Raw genomic sequence first — 26,619 nt, 5'->3', positions numbered from 1 at the left:
CCCTTCTGTATATTGCATCTGTATACCCCTTCTGTATATTGCTTCTGTATATCCTGCTCTGTATACCCCTTCTGTATACCCCTTCTGTATATTGCTTTATACATCCCTTCTGTATACCCCTTCTGTATATTGCATCTTCTGTATATCGCATCTGTATACCCCTTCTGTACATCCCTTCTGTATACCCCCTTCTGTATATTGCTTTATACATCTCTTCTGTATACCCCTTCTGTATATTGCATCTGTATATCGTGATCTGTATACCCCTTCTGTACATCCCTTCTGTATACCCCTTCTGATATTGCTTTTATACATCCCTTCTGTATACCCCTTCTGTATATTGCATCTGTATACCCCTTCTGTATATTGCTTTTATACATCCCTTCTGTATACCCCTTCTGTATATTGCATCTGTATACCCCTTCTGTATATTGCATCTGTATATCGTGATCTGTATACCCCTTCTGTACATCCCTTCTGTATACCCCCTTCTGTATATTGTTTTATACATCCCTTCTGTATACCCCCCTTCTGTATATTGTATCTGTATATCTGTGATCTGTATACCCCTTCTGTACATCCCTTCTGTATACACCCTTCTGTATATTGCTTTTATACATCCCTTCTGTATACCCCTTCTGTATATCAAGCTACTGTATATCGTGATCTGTATACCCCTGTATACCCCCTTCTGTATATTGCTTTTATACATCCCTTCTGTATACCCCTTCTGTATACCCCTTCTGTATATTGCATCTGTATACCCCTTTTGTATATTGCTTTTATATATCCATTCTGTATACCCCTTCTGTATACCCCTTCTGTATATTGCATCTGTATACCCCTTCTGTATATTGCTTTATACATCCCTTCTGTATACCCCTTTCTGTATATTGCATCTGTATATCGTGATCTGTACACACCTTCTGTATATTGCATGTATACCCCTTCTGTATATTGCTTTTATACATCCTTTCTGTATACCCCTTCTGTATATTGCATCTGTATATCGTGATCTGTACACACCTTCTGTATATCGTGATCTGTATACCCCCTTCTGTATATTGCTTTATACATCCCTTCTGTATACCCCCTTCTGTATATTGCATCTTGTATACCCTTCTGTATACCCTTCTGTATATTGCTTTATACATCCCTTCTGTATACCCCTTCTGTATATCGTGATCTGTATACCCCCTTCTGTACATCCCTTCTGTATACCCCTTGTATATTGCATCTGTATACCCCTTCTGTATATTGCTTTATACATCCCTTCTGTATACCCCCTTCTGTATATTGCATCTGTATATCGTGATCTGTGTACCCCTTCTGTATATTGCATCTGTATACCCCTTCTGTATATTGCTTTATACATCCCTTCTGTATACCCCTTCTGTATATTGCTTTATACATCCCTTCTGTATACCCCTTCTGTATATTGCTTTATACATCCCTTCTGTATACCCCTTCTGTATATTGCTTTATACATCCCTTCTGTATACCCCTTCTGTATATTGCTTCTGTATACCCCTTCTGTATATTGCTTTATATCCCTTCTGTATACCCCTTCTGTATATTGTGATCTGTATACCCCTTCTGTACATCCCTTCTGTATACCCCCTTCTGTATATTGCATCTGTATACCCCTTTCTGTATATTGCTTTTATACATCCCTTCTGTATACCCCTTCTGTATATTGCATCTGTATATACATCTGTATACCCCTTACTGTATATCACTTGATCTGTATACCCCTTCTGTATATTGTTTTATACATCCCTTCTGTATACCCCTTCTGTATACCCCTTCTGTATATCGTGATCTGTATACCCCTTTTATGTATATCGTGCTTCTATACATCCCTTCTGTATACCCCTTCTGTATACAACTTCTGTATAACACTATCTGTATATCCCTTCTGTATATTGATCTGTATACCCCTTCTGTATATTGCTTTATATATCCCTTCTGTATATCACTACTGTATATCCCTTTTGTATATCGTGATCTGTACACCCCTTCTGTACACCCCTTCTGTATACCCCTTCTGTATACCCCTTCTGTATATCGCTACTGTATATCGCTACTGTATATCGCCCATGCTTAAAGTGTTGCATCCAATAGGAATGCAAGTTACCTGCTTGCTTTAATAAAAGAACTGACACTTTGACTCCAAGACTGATCATAAATGTTGTTGTGGAGATGTCAGGATATGGAAGAATATGTGGTCTTCATTCAGCAAGTAGATATTGGCAATACTCACGACATACTACTCACCTACTACCATGTAATATACCAGTAGATATTGGCAATACTCACGACATACTACTCACCTACTACCATGTAATATACCAGTAGATATTGGCAATACTCACGACATACTACTCACCTACTACCATGTAATATACCAGTAGATATTGGCAATACTACACACACCTACATACTAGATATTGGCACTCACCTACTACCATGTAATATACCAGTAGATATTGGCAATACCAGTCACGGCATACCACTCTCACCTACTACCATGTAATATACCAGTAGATATTGGCAATACTCACGACATACCACTCACCTACTACCATGTAATATACCAGTAGATATTGGCACACTACACCAGTACATACTACTCACCTACTACCATGTAATATACCAGTAGATATTGGCAATACTCACGTAATATACCAGTACATACTACTCACCTACTACCATGTAATATACCAGTAGATATTGGCAATACTCACGGCATACTACTCACCTACTACCATGCATACACACATACTACTCACCTACTACCATGTAATATACCAGTAGATATTGGCAATATTCACATTCACGACATACTACTCACCTACTACCATGTAATATACCAGTAGATATTGGCAATACTCACGACATACTACTCACCTACTACCATGTAATATACCAGTAGATATTGGCAATATTCACGACATACTACTCACCTACTACCATGTAATATACCAGTAGATATTGGCAATACTCACGACATACTACTCACCTACTACCATGTAATATACCAGTAGATATTGGCAATACTCACGACATACTACTCACCTACTACCATGTAATATACCAGTAGATATTGGCAATACTCACATACTACTCACATACTACTCACCTACTACCATGTAATATACCAGTAGATATTGGCAATACTCACATACTACATACTACTCACCTACTACCATGTAATATACCAGTAGATATTGGCAATACTCAATACTACTCACCTACTACATGTAATATACTAGATATTGGCACCACGGCATACTCACCACACCATGTAATATACCAGTAGATATTGGCAATATTCACAACATACTACTCACCTACTACCATGTAATATACCAGTAGATATTGGCAATACTCACGGCATACTACTCACCTACTACCATGTAATATACCAGTAGATATTGGCAATATTCACAACATACTACTCACCTACTACCATGTAATATACCAGTAGATATTGGCAATACTCACGGCATACTACTCACCTACTACCATGTAATATACCAGTAGATATTGGCAATACTCACGACATACTACTCACCTACTACCATGTAATATACCAGTAGATATTGGCAATACTCACGACATACTACTCACCTACTACCAAGCTTCCAGCTAAGGTGCACCATATACCAGCACCATATCATTATGTTGTCAGTTTATGCCATGTGTAAAGGATGTCCTGTGTTTCCTCCAGCTGGCTCGCTTCAAGGTTCCTCGCTATGTCCAGTTTGTGACGGAGTACCCTCTGACTGTAACGGGGAAGGTGCGGAAGTACAAGATGCGGGAAGATGCGGTGAAGTCGCTTGGGCTTGGGGACATCCACGCTCACTGATGTATGACAGTTACATTCAACACTGTTTCAGTCACAGATGATTGAGTGAAAGTTATCGCAGCTTCTGTTCAGATTGTTTGTTTTTGTATTTGTCTTCCAATCAAAATAGGTGACTATTATGAGATACATCTGATGACCCTGTATCCTAGACAGGTCTGTTTATGTGCTATGTGTCCAGGGGTGGATCCAGGAGTTTGGAGAAGGGACATATATCCTGAAGTCCAAATGTTAGGAGGGAAAATAAACAAAAACAAAAACAACAACAACAACACACACACACACACACACACACACACACACACACGCGCACACGCACACACAAAACACAACACACACAAACACACACACACCAACACACACAATACACACACACACACACACACTCTCTCTGGATCCGCCCCTAGTGTCAGATACTACAGTGACATATGCACTTGTCCACCACTGGCTGCCTGAGGTGTAGGTAGCGTGTAAGTTCTGTGGACAATGTCCACTGACATCTCAACAGCAACATTAAGACAATCTTAATGCTGTGATAATTGTGGCTCCCACTCTTTCACATAGACACATGTCTTAGTGCTAAGATTGCTCCATGATACAATCAAAAGGAATACTTGTGTAAGTGACTCATGTAAGTGCTGCTGTACCCAAGCAGACGCCATCGGACACACATTACTTCATGGCAACTACAGGCAGTAGAAGTGAAGTACCGAGGCAAACTGGAAGAGAAACAATACTGAAAACAATACTGTAAACATCTTTAAAAACAATAAAATTATAAAAAAAAATACTGAATCCTGCTCACTGATGTTTGATTGCTACTAACTCCCCTGCTAAAATGGCTAGAATTCAACAACCCATGTTTGTCTTGGCTGACCCAGTTGATGCATGTCATCAGATCACAATTGTGTGGATCGATGCTCATGATGTCAATCACAGGATTGTCTGGTCCAGACCACCCCCTATGTAGATGTAAAGTTGCTGTGTGATGTTTAGCATGTGTAGTAGTGTTGGGAATCGGAAACCAAATCCACTATCGATTATCGGAGGATTGAGGTGAACGATTATTGATTATAATCGAAATATATACATTTTTAATGAAATCACCAATTTGAAGGGTTTTCCCCAGGGTTTTTAAAAAAATGTTTCTTATAACTAATACTGTCATGCAATGAAATGCATGCATGCAAGAAAGAAAGACACTGGAATTGTAATTAAACAATAAAAGTAGTTAAATTTTACAACGCGCAACGCTTTACACTGTTAAGCGCATGTTTGTACATGGATATTCGTCAAATTTAACCGCTAGTTTAGTTCATTCAAGTGTGTTAAACTAAAACAACACAATTCCAATTAATCGAAAATATGATTTTTTTTACAATCGATAATCATTTTTAATCGTTCTTTCGATCGATTTTCGATCATCGGAACACCACTAATGTGTAGAGTAATATACTTACTGAATGTAACACTAAAATCCTTCCAAAATGTGCAGACGAGATTCAGATGTTGATCATCTCTATATCACGATGTAAGATATTTGGGGGATATTAAAGGGGCACTGATCCAGAGCAATTTCCGTGGACTGGTTGTTGCTTTTGTTATTGTTTTTCTCCCGTGAGTACCTGGATGATATCCCAGAATTCTTGACTGGTTCGTGACCTCTGCTGCGCCACCCGCATGCGCAATTGATAGTTAAAGTATAGATTGATGAAAAAAAGATGAAATGATTTTTACTCGATAATATTTCCATCTTTATTATTATGATAACAAATGAAAACATTTTGAAGTTTAACCATTTGCCAGGGCGAAAAATGTTAAGACTTAAGAATAGCAAAGCTAATGTACGTCTTTATATTTTGTCTTATAATCCTAATTACATGTAGCTTATTATCATATTTGCATGCATTTTGAAACTTAATGATCTGCTTGTACTTATAGTGAATTTATAACATGACTGTAATATCTTACATTTTGTTTTGCATGACATTTTATAGATAGCCTACGTGAATCATATTTCACACACACGCCCTAAGTGCGACCTAGTGTATGTTGTCTGTCTCATTACACATCACTGCGAAAACAATGATTCTGTTGAATGCTACGACAAATGAATAAAAACACAATGCAAACATTAAAACTAAAACAGACTAAAGTTATAGCAAGAATGTCAGGCTATTACCTTGTTTCGAGGAATGTGTCCATTAATATCCACATAAAGAAACGATATGCCATTCATCTGCAGCTGACAAATATTCTAATCTTGTTCCATGTCATGTGTCTTTTAACAGTCTAATAAGCAAAACAGTGATATATCGTTTCAGTTTTTCACATCGGTGTAGTCTCATTGGTCACTCAAGATAGCACACCTGGCAACTAATTGCATGATGTCCGCCATTGTTTAAAGCAAGAGTTGAGTTAGCCAATAATGAGCAATCAATCAAAGTATTGACGGTTAATCCTTTGAAGGAAGGACATTGTTTTTACACGGGCACTTTACGACAGGGTGTATTCAGCATAGATTAGTTAATCTACATCCATAAACACTTCCTTTTGACAAATCCGTGTGCAAGATAAACGCAATTAATCAATCAGCGTGTTATCGGTTAATCCTTTGATCGATGTTTGTTTTTGTAACTCAGCTAATAATTCCTCTTGCTGCACTTCCATGCGCATATTACATAACATGTAAGACATTTGCCACATCAGGCCTTAATTAATAATGTTGTGTATTTACTCCAGACACAAGAAATGCCAAATGGGAACCTTTGTCGGGTAATGTGAGTGGTGTGACCACTAATTATGCCTGTTATAAATTCATTAACTGACCATCCAGTGAATGATGACAAATAACATGTGTAGGTTTATACCACCAAACACGACTTACAGTAATGGAGTAGTAATTGCTGGTTCGTAATCGCTGTATTGCATGCAGTTTTAATTGCCTGAAATGGGCAGACACTGTTTTTTGTTGCATAAGAAATACATATAAGCATTCGCTGTGTACTTAAATTATAAACTGTGTATACCTATTTACCTAAGTAAATATTCAGATTATTTGGGTTGTTTAGTTTACGGATTCAAATAAATCAAATGTGTGTTTTTAATATCATAGGTAATAGACATCATACATTTACATGACATGATTAAATATCAAGGTAAAAAACACAGAAATTAGATCAAATTGGATCAGTCACTATACCATCCAGGCATTAGAAAGTCCGAAAAAGCCTACACTGCTGGGATACTTTATGACAATCAGACAAGAACTACCGGGATATTGTCAAATAATGACATCTGATGGGCATCCATCCTTCCTAATGTCCCAATGTTTAGGTTGAAGAAATTCTACCAAGATGGACAGTAGCCCAGTCCCCGTGTCCGTCACGGTCGAGGGAGCAGGGGCTGACCTGCTTGCAGCTAGGTTTCATAATTAGACTGTTGGTGAGAAACATAATTCGCTCTGGATCAGTGCCCCTTTAATAGAAACACAGAATCAGTTAGGTTTTGTGATTTAAATACTGGAGAAAATGAATGTTTCTTACTAATAAGTCTGTTGCCTCCTGATTTTAGACTGCAGGTAATCGATAATCATTGTAGTCATTATCCGGGTTTACAAAAACTTGTTTCATTAATGTAAACAATGAAGTAACGAAAAACCATTGCCTGTATTAAACATTTGTATATACAAGCTTTACTATAATCCATGTCCTGCAGGAGGGTGACCCACGGTAGCGCTGACCGCCCTGGTGGCTCTGTAGAACACATGTTATTGTCGGACAGCACACAACACTATACAGCCAAACAGCCAACATGATTGTGCATCTATCATATTAGCTGTGTTCAGCATGAGGGTAGTTCTACCAACTGTGTCGAACTTGCTGTAGAACACATGTTATTGTCGGACAGCACACAACACTATACAGCCAAACAGCCTACATGATTGTCGGACAGCACACAACACTATACAGCCAAACAGCCAACATGATTGTGCATCTATCATATTAGCTGTGTTCAGCATGAGGGTAGTTCTACCAACTGTGTCGAACTTGCCACATCTGAATCTGACCTTTTCTCAAAACTCATGTGTCTTTATGTACTCAATGTTATTTTGTTACAGAACTTGTACAATGTGTCCTTATATATTTGCAGAGATTGTACCATGTGCCTTTATATCATTGCAGATTGTTTCCCTATCTCTTTATACCACTACAAATATTGTACCATGTGTGTTAATATCGGTGGGAGATATGCTGTTTGCCTTTCTATCATTACAGGATTTTTCCTATGTGTCTTAACATCCTTACAAATATTGTATCACATGTCTTATGCCATTATGGAGATTATAGCATGCAACTATATATCATGACAGAATGAGTAACCTGTGTCTGTATAACAATACAGAGATTATACCATGTGTCTGTACAACAATACAGAGATTATACCATGTGTCTGTACAACAATACAGAGATTATACCATGTGTCTGTACAACAATACAGAGATTATACCATGTGTCTGTACAACAATACAGAGATTATACCATGTGTCTGTATAACAATACATGTGTTATACCATGTGTCACAACAATACAGAGATTATACCATGTGTCTGTACAACAATACAGAGATTATACCATGTGTCTGTACAACAATACAGAGGTTATACCATGTGTCTGTACAACAATACAGAAATTATACCATGTGTCTGTACAACAATACATAGATTATACCATGTGTCTGTACAACAATACAGAGGTTATACCATGTGTCTGTACAATACAGAAATTATACCATGTGTCTGTATGACAATACAGAGATTATACCATGTGTCTGTACAACAATACAGAAATTATACCATGTGTCTGTACAACAATACAGAAATTATACCATGTGTCTGTATAACAATACATAGATTATACCATGTGTCTGTACAACAATACAGAAATTATACCATGTGTCTGTACAACAATACATAGATTATACCATGTGTCTGTATGACAATACAGAGATTATACCATGTGTCTGTACAACAATACAGAGATTATACCATGTGTCTGTATAACAATACATAGATTATACCAATACATAGATTATACCATGTGTCTGTACAACAATACAGAGATTATACCATGTGTCTGTATAACAATACATAGATTATACCATGTGTCTGCACAACAATACATAGATTATACCATGTGTCTGTACAACAATACATAGATTATACCATGTGTCTGTATAACAATACATAGATTATACCATGTGTCTGTACAACAATACATAGATTATACCATGTGTCTGTACAACAATACATAGATTATACCATGTGTCTGTATAACAATACAGAGATTATACCATGTGTGTTTACGACATTACACCATGACTGACTGAGTTTAGTTAACGACATTACAGCATGTGTACCATGTACCATGTATATGTAGTGTAGCCTGTACTCACCCTTCCCACAATGCTCTGGTCTTTTAGTAACAATGCGCCTACAATCATCTTTGGTTCAATATACAAACATTACTGCAGAAAGTTTGGCTTTGTTTTCTCTTCAAAGACAGAGAAGGTTACTTTAATGTGAGTACAGAACAATGTTTATATAAGTTGACCATACAATGTTTGTGTCTACCGTCTTGATTCTCACACATACCAACCAGTATGTGAAATAAATTCCAAATTTTGCAAGCCAGTCGGGCTAGGTATGCCTGTAAGTTCCTAGCCCATAAAATAATTCACTGGCCCGAAATTTGAATGTAGACACGGATTTGATCATTAAGCTACTGATATGATGAACATTTCTATCAGGCCATAATGTTGCATGATTTAAAAGTGTATTATAACTTAACAAATCGGAGAGTGTGATATATTATTTTACAAAATGTCCCCATGAAAAATCACTAGCCAGTCGGGCCAGTGACTGTAGAGATTTACTGGCCCAACTGGAATTTTACTAGCCATGGGCTAGCGGGATAGCAGCTATTTCGCACACTGATACCAACGTGTGGTTGTTGGCCTGTGACATCATGGAGGTGACCAGTGCACATCATGTGTTTTGCCAGGTCCCCAGCATACCGCTATGACGCGACACAGTGTCATCCAGCCCACATATTCTGCTCACCTGGTATTTTCTGTGTAATGAGTGCAATATATGTATTGGGCAAGTTCAAACATCTTAATGATTACTGAGATGGGGAGACAATCTGAGGTATTTTGTCATGCATTGAACAATATAAATGTTGGGGTTGGGGGGTCTTCATTTTTATACATGTTTATACCTTTCTTGAAACCCTAAATACAAGGGCAGGTATCGTACTTAGAAACAACTCATACTTAGCATGAATCTGAAGTTTGAATTCTTGGTAGATTGTTGCACTGCCAACAGAGACAGCTCAGCACTGTGAACTCCAGCACTTTTGTGGATTGAGCCAACTGTGCCACCTTCGATATATATTCTTTATGTTGTTTGTTTTTGGTTTTTGCAAGTTTGCTATAGTACATACAATGTATTTATGTGTATCAGATTCTAATAATCTAGTGATAGAAAATGAAGCCTGATGAAATAATCAAAGTTACATTCATAATTTGACCATGGTATTCCATGACAAAATGTTTATGCACCATTAATCAGAATCTTCATTGTTTAAGAAGATCTGTGTATTCATTGTTTGTGAGAGTAGCTCTATTGACTATGCCAGTGAGGAAGGTGTAATAAAATAAGTGAGAAAATGACATGTTTGTGATCATTCTGACATGATTCCGTTTTTGCTATATATTAGAACAAGGATTATCAGTCGGTGACATTGTGTGACATCACAGTGATCACATGTGACATGGTAGACATATGTGACATCACAGTGATCATATGTGACATGGTAGCTATGTGTGACATCACAATGATAACATGTGACATGGAATCTATGTGTGACATCACAATGATCACATGTAATAGTGCAGACATGTGTGACATCACAGTGATCATATGTAACATGGTAGCTATATGTGACATCACAGTGATCATATGTAACATGGTAGCTATATGTTGACATCACAGTGATAACATGTAACATGGTAGACATGTGTGACATCAGCATGATCACATGTGACAAGGTAGCTATATGCGAGATCACAGTGATTACTTGTGACATGGTAGACTTGTGTGACATCACAGTGATCACTTGTAACATGGTAGCTATATGTGACATCACAGTGATTACTTGTGACATGGTAGCTTTGTGTGACATCACAGGGATCACTTGTAATATTACAGACATGTGTGACATCACAGTGATCACTTGTGACATGGTAGCTTTGTGTGACATCACAGTGATAGCTTGTAATAAGGTAGCTATATGTGACATCACAGTGATCACTTGTAACATGATAGACATGTGTGACATCACAGTGATCACTTGTAACATGGTAGACGTGTGACATCACAGTGATCACTTGTAACATGGTAGATGTGTGACATCACAGTGATCACTTGTAACATGGTAGACATGTGTGACATCACAGTGATCACTTGTAACATGGTAGATGTGTGACATCACAGTGATCACTTGTAACATGGTAGACGTGTGACATCACAGTGATCACTTGTAACATGGTAGACGTGTGACATCACAGTGATCACTTGTAATAAGGTAGCTATATGTGACATCACAGTGATTACTTGTAACATGGTAGCTATATGTGACATCACAGTGATCACTTGTGACATGGTAGCTTTGTGTGACATCACAGTGATCACTTGTAACATGGTAGACATGTGTGACATCACAGTGATCACTTGTGACATGGTAGCTATATGTGACATCACAGTGATCACTTGTGACATGGTAGCTATATGTGACATCACAGTGATAGCTTGTAATATTACAGATGTGTGACATCACAGTGATCACTTGTAATAAGGTAGCTTTGTGTGACATCACAGGGATCACTTGTAACATGGTAGCTTTATGTGACATCACAGGGATCACTTATATGACATGGTAGATATGTGACATCACAGTGATCGATACTTATTTGACATGGCGTTGTAACATGGTAGACGCGTGTCACATCTATAATATTGTTGTCAAAACACATGTGACTTCACATCTGTCACTTGTAACATGGTAGCTGTGTGACATCACAGGGATCGGTATATGACATGGCCGTTGTGCATCATGTGGTCACATCTATAATATTGTCAAAACACATGTGACTTGACATCTGTCACATGTGACATGGTAGCTATATGTGACATCCACAGGGATCGGTATATGACATGGCTATTGTGCATCGTGTGATCACATCTATAATATTGTCAAAACACACGTGACTTCACAGTGTCAGCTTGTAATATGGTAGCTTTGTGTGACATCACAGGGATCGGTTATATATTACAGACATGTGCATCCACAGTTGATGCATGACATACGGTGTCATCTATAATATTGTCAAAACACATGTGACTTCACAGTGATTACTTGTGACATGGTAGCTACGTGTGACATCACAGGGATCGGTTATAACATGGCCGACGTGCATCACAGTGATCACTTGTAATATTATTGTCAAAACATCGTGACTTCACATCTGTCATGGTAGACATGGTAGCTGTGTGACATCACAGGGATCGGTATATGACATGGCACTTGTAACATCGTGTGTCACATCTATAATATTGTCATAAGGTAGCTACATGTGACTTCACATCTGATGACTTGTGACATGGTAGCTATATGTGACATCACAGGGATCGGTATATGACATGGCCGTTATGTGCATCGTGTGGTGATAGCATCTATAAGGTAGCTTGTGTGACATCACAGTGATCACTTCACATTACAGACATGTGACATGGTAGCTGATCACTGTGACATCACGGGGATCGGTGATATCACATGGCCACTTGTAACATCGTAGACGGTCACATCTATAATATTGTCAAAACACATGTGACTTCACATCTGTCACATGTGACATGGTAGACGTGTGACATCACAGTGATCGGTATGTAACATGGTAGACGTGCACATCACAGTGATCACATTATAACATTGTCAAAACACCGTGACTTCACATCTGATCACATGTGACATGGTAGCTATGTGACATCACAGGGATCGGTATATGACATGGCTGTATGTGCATCGTGTGATCACATCTATAATATTGTCAAAAAAACACGTGACTTCACATCTGTACTTGTGACATGGTAGCTATATGACATCACAGGGATCGGTATATGACATGGCCGTTGTGCATCGTGTGATCACATCTATAATATTGTAAAAAACACGTGACTTCACATCTGTCACATATGACATGGTAACTATGTGACATCACAGGGATCGGTATATGACATGGCCGTTGTGCATCATGTGGTCACATCTATAATATTGTTGTCAAAACACACGTTACTTCACATCTGTCACATGTGACATGGTAGCTGTGTGACATCACAGGGATCGGTATATGACATGGCCGTTGTGCATCATGTGGTCACATCTATAATATTGTTGTCAAAACACACGTTACTTCACATCTGTCTACTGAGACACACTAGCATGGTGATGCTCTTTGTCTATCATAGGACATAATACAAAAAATCTAGGGACCGGTTTTCAATAAATAATATGTTTCATTTCAAAGACTAGATGTTAGTCTAAGCTACATGTGTCTAACAGAGACGAATTACGATACGGAGGGTTGTGATCTGTGACTTGACACTTATTACCCTTTATGGTATAAGACTTCATGTGGCGCTATCCTCCACGTGGGGTGCACAGCTTCGCGTTGCGGGGACTGGGTGACAAGGGGCGGGGGTACAAATACCAGAATACGATTTTGTAAAAATGGGTTGATACAAAATGTTTCTTACACTATTTTGACAATGATCTGTAAAGAAGACAACATGAGAAACTAAACCTGAAATGGAAACGGGTAACGAGAACGGATTTTGAAACAACGTGTTGCACCCACCATGAAGGATTCGGATAGGTGCATGGGGTGACAGAATGCTGGGTTTCGCTTGCGGGACGGGTTAGTTCAGGTATATCTGGTAGCTGTCTGTCAGATTGGGAGAGAATCTGTTGTAGTACGGGTTCTATTGCTCGGCTAGTACGTGATGGCCCATAAACAATCGTTCCATGCGATGCGCGAATGTCGTATCTCGCAACGTTCGGCATCAATTCACGATGTATCGGTAAACGCATGGTCGTTAATATTCGCTGATCAGCATACTCAAATAACACAATCAGTGCACCCAACAATTGATGTTATACGCTAGAAACCGTACCAGAGGCCGGTATACATGGGCCTACAGACTGTACCAACAATAGACCTCCCTGTACCTATATCTTTTATACCCTCAGGCCTATGTACCCACGGACAATTGTTTCTGTACCCAAATTAGGTAGGGCTCCTTAATTCATACGTGTATTTACAGTAGTTTCCCGTTACACGCTCACCCCTAAATAAGTTATAGAAATGATGTGGTTAAATTTAAAACAGACACGTTTGTGTGGTTTAAAAGTTAGACATTTTCCCGCGGTCTGATAAAAAGCATGACCTAGAGTTGTAAGAAAGCATTTCATTGGTGTGACTGTTTCTCTAAAAGTGCACGAAAGCCCAACGTATTGATGAAAGTAAAGGCTTTATGCATGCTTTCTTTAGTCTCTGACATTTATCTCAAAATAAGAAATAACTAACAGCCAGTTGTTATATACTTTACCGGTGTATTAAATAAGCAACATAGACAAAATAAGACAAGGTCATCTGAAGGTCAAATATTTGACCAATCACAGGGAACCTTCTTTCGGAACATATCCCAGGCTGCCTTCTTTGTGCGCCATTTTCGTTCAGAAGGAGTGCGGATCTCCACCTAGAAAAGATGTCAGAACAACAGCTGCAACAGAACTGCAACCAAGGGGTAAAATTATTATCATTCAGTTGAAATGAAATCCACAAACGTTGTGCTAATGGGAATCTAGAAACAAAAGGATTACTTCGTATTTTGATCCCTTTTGAGCACGTTTTATTCCGAGATCCCGCTACGCATTCTCCATCTTCGGTTTCTTTCTCCTTAGTTCTAAAAATATTCTGAAAGCTGTGTCTGCGATTTTTTATTTTCAACCGTAGCTAAATCCTGTGAACAACGGTGTCTGCTGTTGTAGTCCTCATGAAATGTTTTCTTTAATTTCGACCTCAACGAAACGGCATTGTTTGTTTTGATACCAGTTCCCTTTTACGCCACATGTTCTTCCTTACATGGTCGAACTATTTTGACAACTAAAATAATTCTTTCTAGAATTCATTATGGGTTTTGATGTAACTTCCCACATTATGTTCGTACTTAAGTCTTACAGGCTGTTGTTATGTTGTTTGTTTTGTTTTAAAGTAATCGAGAAACGATCTTAAATGTTTTCTTTTCGTGTAATGTTTAGCCTCGATCACAAGGATAGGGATTAAACGCTCCCTTGTCAGATCTGTATATATGCTAGTAACTAATCACAAAACAGTGTTTACATATTTTACAAGTCATTATAGGTTCCTTTTGTATGCTGCATTAGACCGATAATATATAGATTGGGATTCTAGATATATCTACCCTCTTACTTTGTTCATTGTGGAGTACTATCATTGACTATGGTTTGTTATATTTAGTATAAGATGGTAGCTGTTGTAGTAGGACAGTATCAAGTGATTCTGAAAGTTAAGAAGCCACTCTCTCACATCACAATTGTCTTCATAGTATGATGTATATCAAGATACCTAATGTGCCACAGTTTTCAGTGAATTGTTGTATTTACTATGGCATTGACAATATTTAAAAAGTTTGAGGCGTCCAGAATGTCTGGTGTCATAATTGAAAATAATTATGTCTGATTTCAGTCCATATACTTACTTTTTTGTCAGACATGTCTGAGTATCAGTTCAACACAAAGACTAGAACAGACTTTAAGTCTAAAAACTGTATATCTTGTAATGTTGACTGAATAAATGAGAAAGTACAATTTTTGTGTAGACTGGACTTGACCCATTTTGCCAACATGGTCTTTCCATTGCTGTTTCAAATATTCAGTGTTAAATGATACAAGATTAAATTGTTATTTATCAGAGCAATGTGTTCATCAGGTATTGTCTTGTGAGAATGTTATCAATGTAACAATATATTAGTAAATTGTGACATTCCTGTTGTGACACACCTGTGTTCTGTTGAGCCACTAGTTAACAATCGTAATTAGCTAAAGATTATTTGTACACTGTATTGTGTCAAATAATATATTATCTAAATCTTTCATTTTAAAACTAGGATTATGATGTTTGAAAAAAAAGCTTTGGCTTTCCGTAAACTTGTCAAGGACAACTTACACTGACTGGTCCATCTTGTTGCCTTGAATTATTGTTTATGATGCCTGTCTGGTTAAAGATGTCTCCAGCAGCATTTGCTCATCAAAGGGGTTGACGAAATAGACCAGGTAATCAGACTTAGTGACTTGGTTGTACTTTGCATGTCTTTTTTTTCTTTGCAACAAGTAGAACAAGAAGACCTCTACCGTACAACAAAAACCTTTACCGGACTTCTGAAGCAAAGATGTAGGGGATGTCGAGAATATTGTTGATTTTGACCTGAAGATGTTATGATGGATTCCCATCTATTATAGTCTGTGTTCCTTGCATATTTGAGCCATTTTGAGCTTCCCTTACACATTAGGCTGTTTAGAGCACATCCTCATGTAGTCTCCGTGGATTTGTGTTTTCCAAACAATGATGGCCCTTTAAATGTTGACCCACTCTGAATGTTAATTTGTAATTTGCCAGGGTGTTGATGAGATCAAGCCCGAGAACAGTGAGCACATCAACCTGAAGGTGGCCGGCCAAGATGGCAGCGTGGTGCATTTCAAGATCAAGAAGAACACACAGCTGAGGAAACTCATGTCTGCCTATTGTCAAAGAGTCGTAAGTGCAATATTTCTGAACGATGAATGATGCAGTATTGTAGATGTCGGAAACACTTTTCAAAGCAGCATTAAGTCAAAGTGACAATAAATCTTTTGGGGCATGACATGGTCAGTGATGTCGTCAGTAACCAAATATGGTTCCGAAGCCCAGCCCTCCCTTTGTTGATAGTGTCACTATACAAACAACCTTCATTTCAATTGGTGGACTTGTGTCAAGGGAAACAATTCTTACTCTTTGCAGAAATGTCAAAAGATGTTACAGAGTTGGGATTGCAAAGCGGAAGTAATTCTATTTCTGACATTTATCTTAGTTGGCTAGTTGGGAGGGTATCAACAGGGATTGACATGGGTATACAGTGCTCACAAGAAACAGAAACACGTGTCTTTCATGCAAAAAATACAACAGACCAGATATTTGGAATGCATTTTTTGCAAGCAGTGCTTTTTGTCTGCTTGTAACGGTCTATCAGTTACAGAAGAATTGTGACATATTCCTGACTGGGTTCATAGCACTAAATTCCTGTTGTCACACGGATTTACAGGATGCGAATTCCTGCGTCCTATACACATAAAAATTGACAATGGACGCAACAAAATTTATTAGCTCATCCACAGGGACGTAGAAAAAGTCCAAATACATTTGTAAAAATTCAATCAAGTAACAAAAAGTTATCACTGAATTTGCTACTAGCTGAGTTATGGTATCATTTGAAATTTCATTACTGTAACAATTACAGTTACAATCATGATACACAATACAATAACAGTATTAGTAATAATATTTAAGTTTCTGGCACCCCCACTTTGATGTCCAGGACCCCTGAAAATTCCCAGGGAAGCTCAAAAACAGGACTCAAGGTAAATCCCTGGTCACAGTCCATATTATTAAGGTCAAGATTACAAATCAATTTCCTTTCCACTAGGGCTGCAACGAATACACTATGTGGCTGAATACAATACATATCACTAATATTGGCTAACAAATAAGAATATTTATTCATGAATACAATAATGTTGTCAAGAGATTGATGCACAATATGCAATGCCCATGTTGACATTGTTAATTTGCCACAGCAATGACCAGTGATCTCATGACCGTCAAATTAGGTATGTTATAGCACGGCTCTTGCAAACTGACACAACTAACACTCCTGAAAGGCTAGAACATATTCCATTCTTGCTTATCTCTCTTTGAAAATGGACATACGGGTCAAATAAAACAAGCTCCCTTTAAAAAATGGTAACTATTTGGTTCTGGTGACCATGAACAACAAATTGAATTAATGAAGGGCTTCTGTTCCTAACAGCCTTACTTCCCACCATTATAGAGAGTAGCTAACATGTGATCAGCACTTCCATGTACACAATTGTTGGTATGTACCTAACCTTAAGTATGTGACAACTTTTCAAGTACATCACAAATTACTATTCTGTATACAGTTTAGGACATATTGCTTGAGTTGAATGAAGAGAGGTGTTAACTTCCTTGATGAAAATGTACAATATGCAATTGACCATGAACCGACCTGTATGTTGACTTAGTGTCAATTGTATTGACTGCATGCTAGGCAGCATTTTAAAGGATTATGTTGTGTAATTTTATCCTCAATCTGTAAACATTATAGCTACACCAAGGAATTTTGTTCATCCAAACAAAGACATTTTCTTGACCAATAATTTTAACTATTGGTTAGATTCTTTCTAGTTTGGGGACTAACTTTTTAATTTTTTTAAATACACAAAGAATTGCTTTATTAGTTGTTAAATTACACTTCTGTTTTAAGTTGGGCACAGTGTTAATGATTCTTATGACCACCATGTTTTTCTCTCAGGGAATTCAAGCCCAACAAGTGCGATTCCGGTTTGATGGAAATCCAATTAACGAGTCAGATTCCCCTTCTTTGGTGAGTACTTTAGTTGTTTAGCTAGAAAAGCTACCGAGCTTCCATTGACTGAATCACTGTTCCTGCATGCATACACGTGTTCTCAGGGGATAGTTGACCGCAAGTCAGCAGCAAATGACAGTTGTAATTCCCCAACCATAAGTCAACATTTCCTTGTTTATGCTGTATTAGTGGTTTCATTGAGGTGACATTTCACCGAAAACCATCAATACAGGGGATGAGGCTTGAAATGCCATGGTAGGATTAATCAGTATTTAAGCAAATAATATATTTGTTCAGTTTTTACTTGCTAGCCAAGGGCATTTAGTGTGGAATTTATGTTGCTGAAGCCTTTCCAGAGGACAGAAGCCACATCATATGATTGAATAAACTATAGTATTTTCATTTGTTAGAAAGAAATTGAGTTCAATAATAACTTATATTCTAATGACATGAAAAATTGATTAGGCTTGGGTCATCAGACCAGCGTTGGTACACACACCAGTGTAAATGAGGCACAGTCTTGGAGTGAGCTGATGATCGTGTCTGTTTCAGCTGGAGATGGAGGATGGAGATTCAATAGACGTATTCCAACAGCAGACAGGAGGAAAGTGGTGCCACTGATTGACTCGAGTCATGTGATTACCATTCAAAGGGTGTTTGCGGACCATGTGAAGTGAAAACGGTGAAAGACTGAACGCATCCGCAATGGATACCAGCCCTCAGAAAGGTTGAATAGATCCACTCTATTCATTTTTTGTACAGTTTGTCATCGTCTTCTACTCTTAGTCATGTGTATCATGTTTTGTCATTGCAGGGGTTTCCGGGCAGGGTGATAGTCGTACTATTTATCTTTGCATCATGTAAAGCGATTTCGCGTTGTTCATCAGGGTTCGAAATTACAGCAAGTAAAGACTTATGCTGCACTTCATTTATCAATTTCATTATCACTGGCCAAATGAGACATTGTCAGTTTCCATTGTATTACTACTGCATTCAACAAACAAGGTGTTTTAGATTGGACTTATTTTATGATAGTTTCAGGGAAATTTTGTTTCACAATCTAATTACTTGTAACATGGTTAATTTCCAACCCTGATATGTTCATTGTTCGGCATCAAGTATTTCATGTACGTTTGTTTGCATTCGTTCCACCCTGGGTTCAAGTGTAGCCAAACTGTATCCGTGTGTAGTACCAAGACTGCCAGATCGTCACTTCTCCCTAAGTTGACATTTGTTTCAGTCTGGTTGACTTTTCAGTTACAATACCATTGACTGTCTCCACAACTTGTTAATGCCAATAATTGAATGTTACCAATCACCTGGCGACTGGCCATCCAAATCAAAGATACAGTAGAATTCATTGTCTCCTAAATGTCAATATCACTGGTTGTCATTAAACATGTATCATTGTAACACATCTTGTTTTCTGTCTTATTACTGTGATACAAAGGATAGGGGTTCCGGTCTTGTATGCAGATTTGGCTTTGACAACCAGTAACAGTGTTAGTCCCAGCCTTGCCATGTTTATAGAGGTTGTAGGTTGATCCCATTGTGGTCAAAGGCTTGCGGTGATGTGACTGATCAGAGTGATGGCGGTGAATTAGGCAATCTGCACATGACGCTGTATACAAACAAATCAGCATGTTGATCAGTGAGAGTAGGTGGACGAATATTTGTCAGGTTGAGTTTCTATGGCCTTAAATTTATACAAGCTGCTTGCCTCATGATTTTGTTCAAAGAGAATCCCCTGGTCACCCAGCAGCAATACGTTTACCTGGTGGGATGGCCACGTAAAAGCAGCTCATGCAGTTGTCCTGTTTACGGTGACACGGAAAATTGCATGAAACTACATGGAAATTTACAGGTACCAAAATTCACAAAAAGGTCATCAGAAGCTTGGACACTGTCCTGACCCTCAAGCATAGCAACTGCATGATACAGGGGCAGGGTGGGCGAGCTGGCCAAGACCTTGGAGTCAACTTTGTGTGGACTCTTTCAGTGTTATCACAACCCATGAATCTGTTGGTATGACCAGATGGTGGCCACATGAATACGTGCAAACACCTAGTTGAGGGTACAGCAACATACAGTAAACTTGGACAAAGTACTGTGACTACTGTCCCAATAGCCGTGATCCCCTTCTGGGGACACATATATGCAAACTTTACCGTAAATGTTACCATAGAAACCAATATCCTAGTTATATGGTGCCTCCATCGCTGTTCCATGATCTGCCCTATACTTTGGTGTGTTGTCATTCCCCACCCAGCACAACATGTAGCTAAATTCCTGTGATGTTGAACTGGCTTGTCACTGATGAAGACACAACACAGACATTGTAATAATGATTGTTTAATCTGATAAATAAAGATGTGTCCTATGTAGTTGCTGCCCTTCCTGTCTGGACGATGGTGTTTCACCATCGGTCACAACAAAAGTACCATCCCTTGTACAACCAAGTACAAACATATAAAATGCCCCAATTTTATTGCCGTAAGAGAGCCAGTAGCACAGACAGGTGCTCTCAGGAGTAGTAAGATGAACCAGCGCCATACCGGACATACTTAACGCCCTGTGCCATCGCATCACTGCTCTACAGTTCCTTACATAGAAAGCATATTATACAGGGGAATCCAGGCAGAAAATATGTTTGCTGCTTTAAGATGCCAGCAAGGGGGAACCAAAATTGTGTCTGCAAATACGTTTTTTTCCAGGAAGTATTTCTTATGTGTCAAAAACCTAACACAATTGTATTTCCCAGTTTCCCCTCAGGGAAACAGGATTAGATTCCAAGCGTTTCCGTGATATGCTTAATGTCACGATCAGCAATATTCCAACACTAATTACTTCCAGGCTGATGTAAGTTGTAAGCAGACAATCCAGGGCAGGTATTGTTATATGTAGTTCTGCAAAATGCTAAAATTAGATGAAGATTCTGCTTGGTAAAACCATTTTTAAGTAACACACGAACATAAAGTACGAATAACCAAATTTCACTGAAATAGTCAAGGCAGAGGTAGACTGTTGGTAGTTGTGATGGCTGTAAGCATTCTTGGCCAGACCATTAAGTATGTCAGGTTGAGGTTAACTGACAGAAACAATGGATAGAAACAACAGATATATTGGAAAACATGGGGTGACGTAACAAATTGTCTGCAACAGGTTCATGGACATGCTAGCAACACTTGGCCTTGAACCACAGTTATCATGCTGTTCATGTCAGTGAACGCTCTTGATTATCCAATATACTGTATTTCGTTAATACCCAGCATGCATCATTACTACAACAATGGTTCTTTATGTCATGCCATCCAATCAAAATACTTTCGACTTGGAGAGAGAAATGTTCATATCAAGTAATGGAGATGTCGTTATTGCACTGAACAAGTCTAAGGTATCTGTCATGTCAAAATGGAAATACAGTGCACTGGAGAATCGGAGATGATTAGTTTAAAGCTTGGCCCTCATTGAACAAAGGCAGATATCTGCAATAATAACACAACTTCAGATTAGTAGAAAACAGGCAGTGTTCTTAATAGGTTTATGGACACAATTCATGACGGTGTAATTATTCATGCTCAGCACCGGTAACTATTCATGATATTCACTATTTCACTCTGTGGCATCATCAACAGAGGTGAAAAGCTTTAGGCCTTTTAAAACCAAGTTTACTCAAACCTATTTCCAGGTTTCGTATATTGAATAACTTTTGTTAAATCACCTCCGAGATACTCCGATATTGAACTCCCAACAGGACAAGTTTCACATAACTTGTGTTACTTCAGTCGAGTGTCCATAACAACACCCCCCCAATACAAGAGTCCTGGTATAACTGGTAGCTAGGTGAGTATCACTACTCCATTACTTGAACACAGGCTAATGACAGTCCTCTCACTGACAGCGTAGTGGAACGGGGCATCAACAAGAACAGAATCCTTCAACGTAACCAGTTTACAATCTGTTGTCTGTACAACCAATACAAAACAGCATGGAACCCTGTCATCAGGATCAGGGTGCGGACATTTTACACAAAAAACCTTGTCGTGATCAATGTGATGTATTTATCTTGTCAAAGTGATCAAAGTGACCAATTACATAGAACCTTGTCAGTGTGATCGAGATGATGAATTACACATAGAACCACATCAATGTGATCAATATGATGGCATAATTAAATATACATCGAACCTTGTCAATGACAAGGCGATGTGTTGACTTACAAAATCTCATGTTGCAGATATAGAGAAAACATTTGGAGTTCTATTGTCATAATGATTGAAGCATTCTAAAACAACCTGTCATTGTGTTTACAACCTATTCATCTGCTGTTTTGATAAATATTTGTATGGAAAGAAACTGAAAATTAAGAAATGTGACTCAAGTCAATAACTCCTGATGTTGAACTGATCACAGTCTGACAGCAATCAAAAGACACAAGATGGAATCCTGACTTCTGGGACATAAGCTAGGGCAGTTATAACGGAGTTTCTATATCTCTTACACAGTCTGCATACACACTTGCACTACGTAGGCAGACTTCACAACCAAAACAACAAACAGCTCGATAAACACCACAGAGTGACAGTTCATCAAGTGAGAAGTTATGTTCCACACCAAAACATTTCAGTGGAGACAATACATGACTTGTGAAAACAAAGTATATTCTGTCAAGAGATGTGCCCTGTTACCATGGAAACATGGCAGGAGTCATTTCCAAGTGATCACTGAGACAACTCCCTACACATGGCAAATGAGGACAGATGACCGTGAAGAAGCCTGTGCTGCCTGGCCTCCTTGGCTGATGAAGCCTGTGCTGCCTGGCCTCCTTGGCTGATGAAGCCTGTGCTGCCTGGCCTCCTTGGCTGATGAAGCCTGTGCTGCCTGGCCTCCTTGGCTGATGAAGCCTGTGCTGCCTGGCCTCCTTGGCTGATGAAGCCTGTGCTGCCTGGCCTCCTTGGCTGATGAAGCCTGTGCTGCCTGGCCTCCTTGGCTGATGAAGCCTGTGCTGCCTGGCCTCCTTGGCTGATGAAGCCTGTGCTGCCTGGCCTCCTTGGCTGATGAAGCCTGTGCTGCCTGGCCTCCTTGGCTGATGAAGCCTGTGCTGCCTGGCCTCCTTGGCTGATGAAGCCTGTGCTGCCTGGCCTCCTTGGCTGATGAAGCCTGTGCTGCCTGGCCTCCTTGGCTGAAGAAGCCTGTGCTGCCTGGCCTACATGTCTGAATAAGCCTGTGCTGCCTGGCCTCCTTGGCTGATGAAGCCTGTGCTGCCTGGCCTCCTTGGCTGATGAAGCCTGTGCTGCCTGGCCTACATGGCTGAATAAGCCTGTGCTGCCTGGCCTCCTTGGCTGAATAAGCCTGTGCTGCCTGGCCTCCTTGGCTGAAGAAGCCTGTGGTGCTTGGCGTGGTGCCGGGCGTACATGTCTGAATAAGCCTGTGCTCTTTGGTCTCCTTGACTGAAAAAGCCTGTGCTGGCAGGCCTCTCACTAAACCAGATTGTGAAAGTGAAATGACTCACTCACATAGATTTTATCAGTCATAACATTGTTTTTTACTCCTCAAAGGGATCATGCTTAAAATATTTGAAAATCTCAACACAAATACTCTTCCACACAACATAGCATAACACTGGCTGCAGACTTGCCCACATTTCACTTGATGTTCACTGGTGACTGACATTTTCTTCATGAAGACATAAGCTGATTTCTCGGTGGACATGTCAATGGTCAAGACATCAGCTGATTTCTCAGACAACATGTCAATGGTCAAGACATCAGCTGATTTCCCGGACAACATGTCAATGGTCAAGACATCAGCTGATTTCTCGGACAACATGTCAATGGTCAAGACATCAGCTGATTTCTCGGCAACATGTCAATGGTCAAGACATCAGCTGATTTCTCAGACAACATGTCAATTGTCAAGACATCAGCTGATTTCTCGGGCAACATGTCAATGGTCAAGACATCAGCTGATTTCCCGGACAACATGTCAATGGTCAAGACATCAGCTGATTTCTCGGGCAACATGTCAATGGTCAAGACATCAGCTGATTTCTCGGGCAACATGTCAATGGTCAAGACATCAGCTGATTTCTCAGACAACATGTCAATGGTCAAGACATCAGCTGATTTCTCGGGCAACATGTCAATGGTCAAGACATCAGCTGATTTCTCGGGCAACATGTCAATGGTCAAGACATCAGCTGATTTCTCGGGCAACATGTCAATGGTCAAGACATCAGCTGATTTCTCGGGCAACATGTCAATGGTCAAGACATCAGCTGATTTCTCGGGCAACATGTCAATGGTCAAGACATCAGCTGATTTATCGGGCAACATGTCAATTGTCAAGACATCAGCTGATTTCTCGGGCAACATGTCAATGGTCAAGACATAGGTTGGTTGGGGGTTGTTTCTGCACATGACAGTATTGCTAGTAATGTTCCCTCCAACAACTTGACATTGCATAACAATTCTTGTTTGAAGTAATCAGAGCGATTGCAAAGCAAAAACTCAGTTCCCAAAAGAAGTCAGAATTTGTCTGATGATCCTGAGTATGTGTCGTATCTTCCATTGTGGATCAAGCTATGTGTCATGGCTGGTGAACAAATCGGGTTCATTCCCACCACTGCAAATGAATTCAAAATCATGGCAATTGTTGTGTTGATTATACAATCCAGGTTGTTGACTTGCCCAAAGAACAGACTGGTATCCCTCCACTCACTCACTCACTTTCCTACTTCCTCTTCAGTCCGCAACGTATTTACAGGATTTTATCTAAAATAAGATGAGAGAACTCAAGCGGCATCTAGGCGAGGTGCAGCTTGGAGCAGGAAATTCAGCACTTTACACAACTGACATCTTTGTTTCCTAACCAATAAAACAAACAGACCAACTGCACAAACGTAAACTTTTTACCTCACCATTTACATGGATGAGTTACTTTTATCCCAGGGAGCCTGAAGAAAACGATTTACAAAAATCACAAAATGCAAGAGTAGAAAGGAGGGATGGACTGGGGATGACAATAAGATCTGAATCCACGTCCTGCAACCAGTACTAGCAAACTAATGTGGAGGAGTTGTGGCCCTGCCAGCTTGATCCATCATGTAGACCCAATGTTACCCTGGCCGGGATGAAATACCAGTTCTGCACATCATCGCAGCCAGTTTTGCTACTGTTTTTACATGAATAAACAAACAAGCTGGACCCTGCAGATAGCACTTAGGAGCAAACAATCCACACACTTGTTGTTAGCACTTATAAGAAACACCACTTGTTCCCTTTCTTGCCCTTAACTGCAAAGTCTCTCATCAGAGGATAAAAAAAAAACCAACAAATAAATAAATGCTTTAAACTCACCCAGTATTCATGTAACATATTTACATTCCTAGAACGCATCCACCATCAAAACATCCATGCTTGATGAGACAGACATTGTACAGTTCATGGCTAATGTAATTTGACCATTTGAATAGATAGCACAAACACTTCACTCATTAAGGAAACAAAGTACCTAACCATTTCATGATTATTCCAATTATACAAAAAGTATTTGTTTTCTAAGTTAAGGGTGGGGTATTTTCTAAAATGAACACAATATCAACAAGAACGATGCCTCGCATACATATGTCCGATCTTACAGAGGCATCTAGTTGAGGACAGATGGTCGATCTGAATTGGTCATCCAGATGCCCAGATAAGCTGCGTATCCGGGTAAAATACGCATAGAAAATTTCCAATTACGCATTGAAAAATAATTGTTGCGTACAAATTACGCATTTTAAATGTTTGATACGCAACAAGTTTAAAACAAATGCGTACGGAATATATTTAGAAAAATTGCTTGCGTAATGAAAAAGACCTCGATTGCTATCAAGTTGTACTCTTAGTATAGGACAAGTGTTGTACTG

The 26,619-nt window shown here is 39.1% G+C and overlaps 4 protein-coding genes across 5 annotated transcripts in view; 2 read left to right on the top strand and 2 right to left on the bottom strand.

Moving 5' to 3' along the window:
• LOC124263647 (medium-chain acyl-CoA ligase ACSF2, mitochondrial-like) overlaps nt 1-4,599 on the top strand; it is a 47,241-nt gene extending 42,642 nt beyond the window's left edge. The window contains exon 15 of the mRNA XM_046698300.1: nt 3,734-4,599. Within this exon, the coding sequence (XP_046554256.1) occupies nt 3,734-3,871 (138 nt within the window). The 3' untranslated portion in view covers nt 3,872-4,599. The remainder of the gene's footprint in view (nt 1-3,733) is intronic.
• A 10,054-nt stretch (nt 4,600-14,653) lies between these two features.
• Nucleotides 14,654-20,123, top strand: LOC124263659 (small ubiquitin-related modifier 2-A-like). Its single transcript, XM_046698314.1, has 4 exons — nt 14,654-14,792; nt 16,685-16,822; nt 18,657-18,728; nt 19,263-20,123. Exons 1-4 carry the CDS (start codon nt 14,754-14,756, stop codon nt 19,329-19,331), a joined length of 318 nt encoding a protein of 105 aa, XP_046554270.1. The 5' UTR covers nt 14,654-14,753; the 3' UTR covers nt 19,332-20,123.
• Nucleotides 20,124-21,046: 923 nt separating this feature from the next.
• Nucleotides 21,047-24,126, bottom strand: LOC124263650. Its single transcript, XM_046698303.1, has 3 exons — nt 24,116-24,126; nt 23,949-24,084; nt 21,047-23,916 (listed from the first exon to the last, which is right to left on the bottom strand). The coding sequence occupies exons 1-3, from the start codon at nt 24,124-24,126 to the stop codon at nt 23,395-23,397; spliced, it is 669 nt and encodes a 222-aa protein (XP_046554259.1). The 3' UTR covers nt 21,047-23,394.
• Nucleotides 24,115-26,608, bottom strand: LOC124263658. 2 transcript variants are annotated; one of them, XM_046698313.1, is made up of 3 exons: nt 25,085-26,608; nt 24,603-25,006; nt 24,115-24,408 (listed from the first exon to the last, which is right to left on the bottom strand). In XM_046698313.1, the coding sequence occupies exons 1-3, from the start codon at nt 25,172-25,174 to the stop codon at nt 24,237-24,239; spliced, it is 666 nt and encodes a 221-aa protein (XP_046554269.1). In that variant the 5' UTR covers nt 25,175-26,608; the 3' UTR covers nt 24,115-24,236. The 2 variants fall into 2 exon arrangements, with proteins under 2 accessions (XP_046554269.1, XP_046554268.1); XM_046698312.1 differs by having other exon boundaries at nt 24,603-25,031; nt 25,071-26,607.
• Nucleotides 26,609-26,619: the final 11 nt, after the last annotated feature.

Source organism: Haliotis rubra, unplaced genomic scaffold (genome assembly GCF_003918875.1).
Source record: "Haliotis rubra isolate DU_JTF1 unplaced genomic scaffold, ASM391887v1 Scf892, whole genome shotgun sequence".
Taxonomy (NCBI): domain Eukaryota; kingdom Metazoa; phylum Mollusca; class Gastropoda; order Lepetellida; family Haliotidae; genus Haliotis; species Haliotis rubra.
Note: the sequence above shows the minus strand (reverse complement) of the source record. Positions and strands in the feature narration are given on the sequence as shown.

Coding starts and splice junctions, on each gene's coding strand:
- LOC124263659 (XM_046698314.1), top strand. CDS start 14,754: ATGTCAGAACAACAGCTGCAACAGAACTGCAACCAAGGG. Junction 14,793..16,684: donor AACAGAACTGCAACCAAGGG/GTAAAATTATTA, acceptor GTAATTTGCCAG/GGTGTTGATGAGATCAAGCC. Junction 16,823..18,656: donor CTGCCTATTGTCAAAGAGTC/GTAAGTGCAATA, acceptor TTTTTCTCTCAG/GGAATTCAAGCCCAACAAGT.
- LOC124263650 (XM_046698303.1), bottom strand. Junction 23,917..23,948: donor AGGCTTCATCAGCCAAGGAG/GCCAGGCAGCAC, acceptor TCAGACATGTAG/GCCAGGCAGCACAGGCTTCT.
- LOC124263658 (XM_046698312.1), bottom strand. CDS start 25,174: ATGCAATGTCAAGTTGTTGGAGGGAACATTACTAGCAATACTGTCATG. Junction 25,032..25,070: donor ATTGACATGTTGCCCGAGAA/ATCAGCTGATGT, acceptor GTTGCCCGATAA/ATCAGCTGATGTCTTGACCA. Junction 24,409..24,602: donor ATTGACATGTTGTCTGAGAA/ATCAGCTGATGT, acceptor GTCCACCGAGAA/ATCAGCTTATGTCTTCATGA.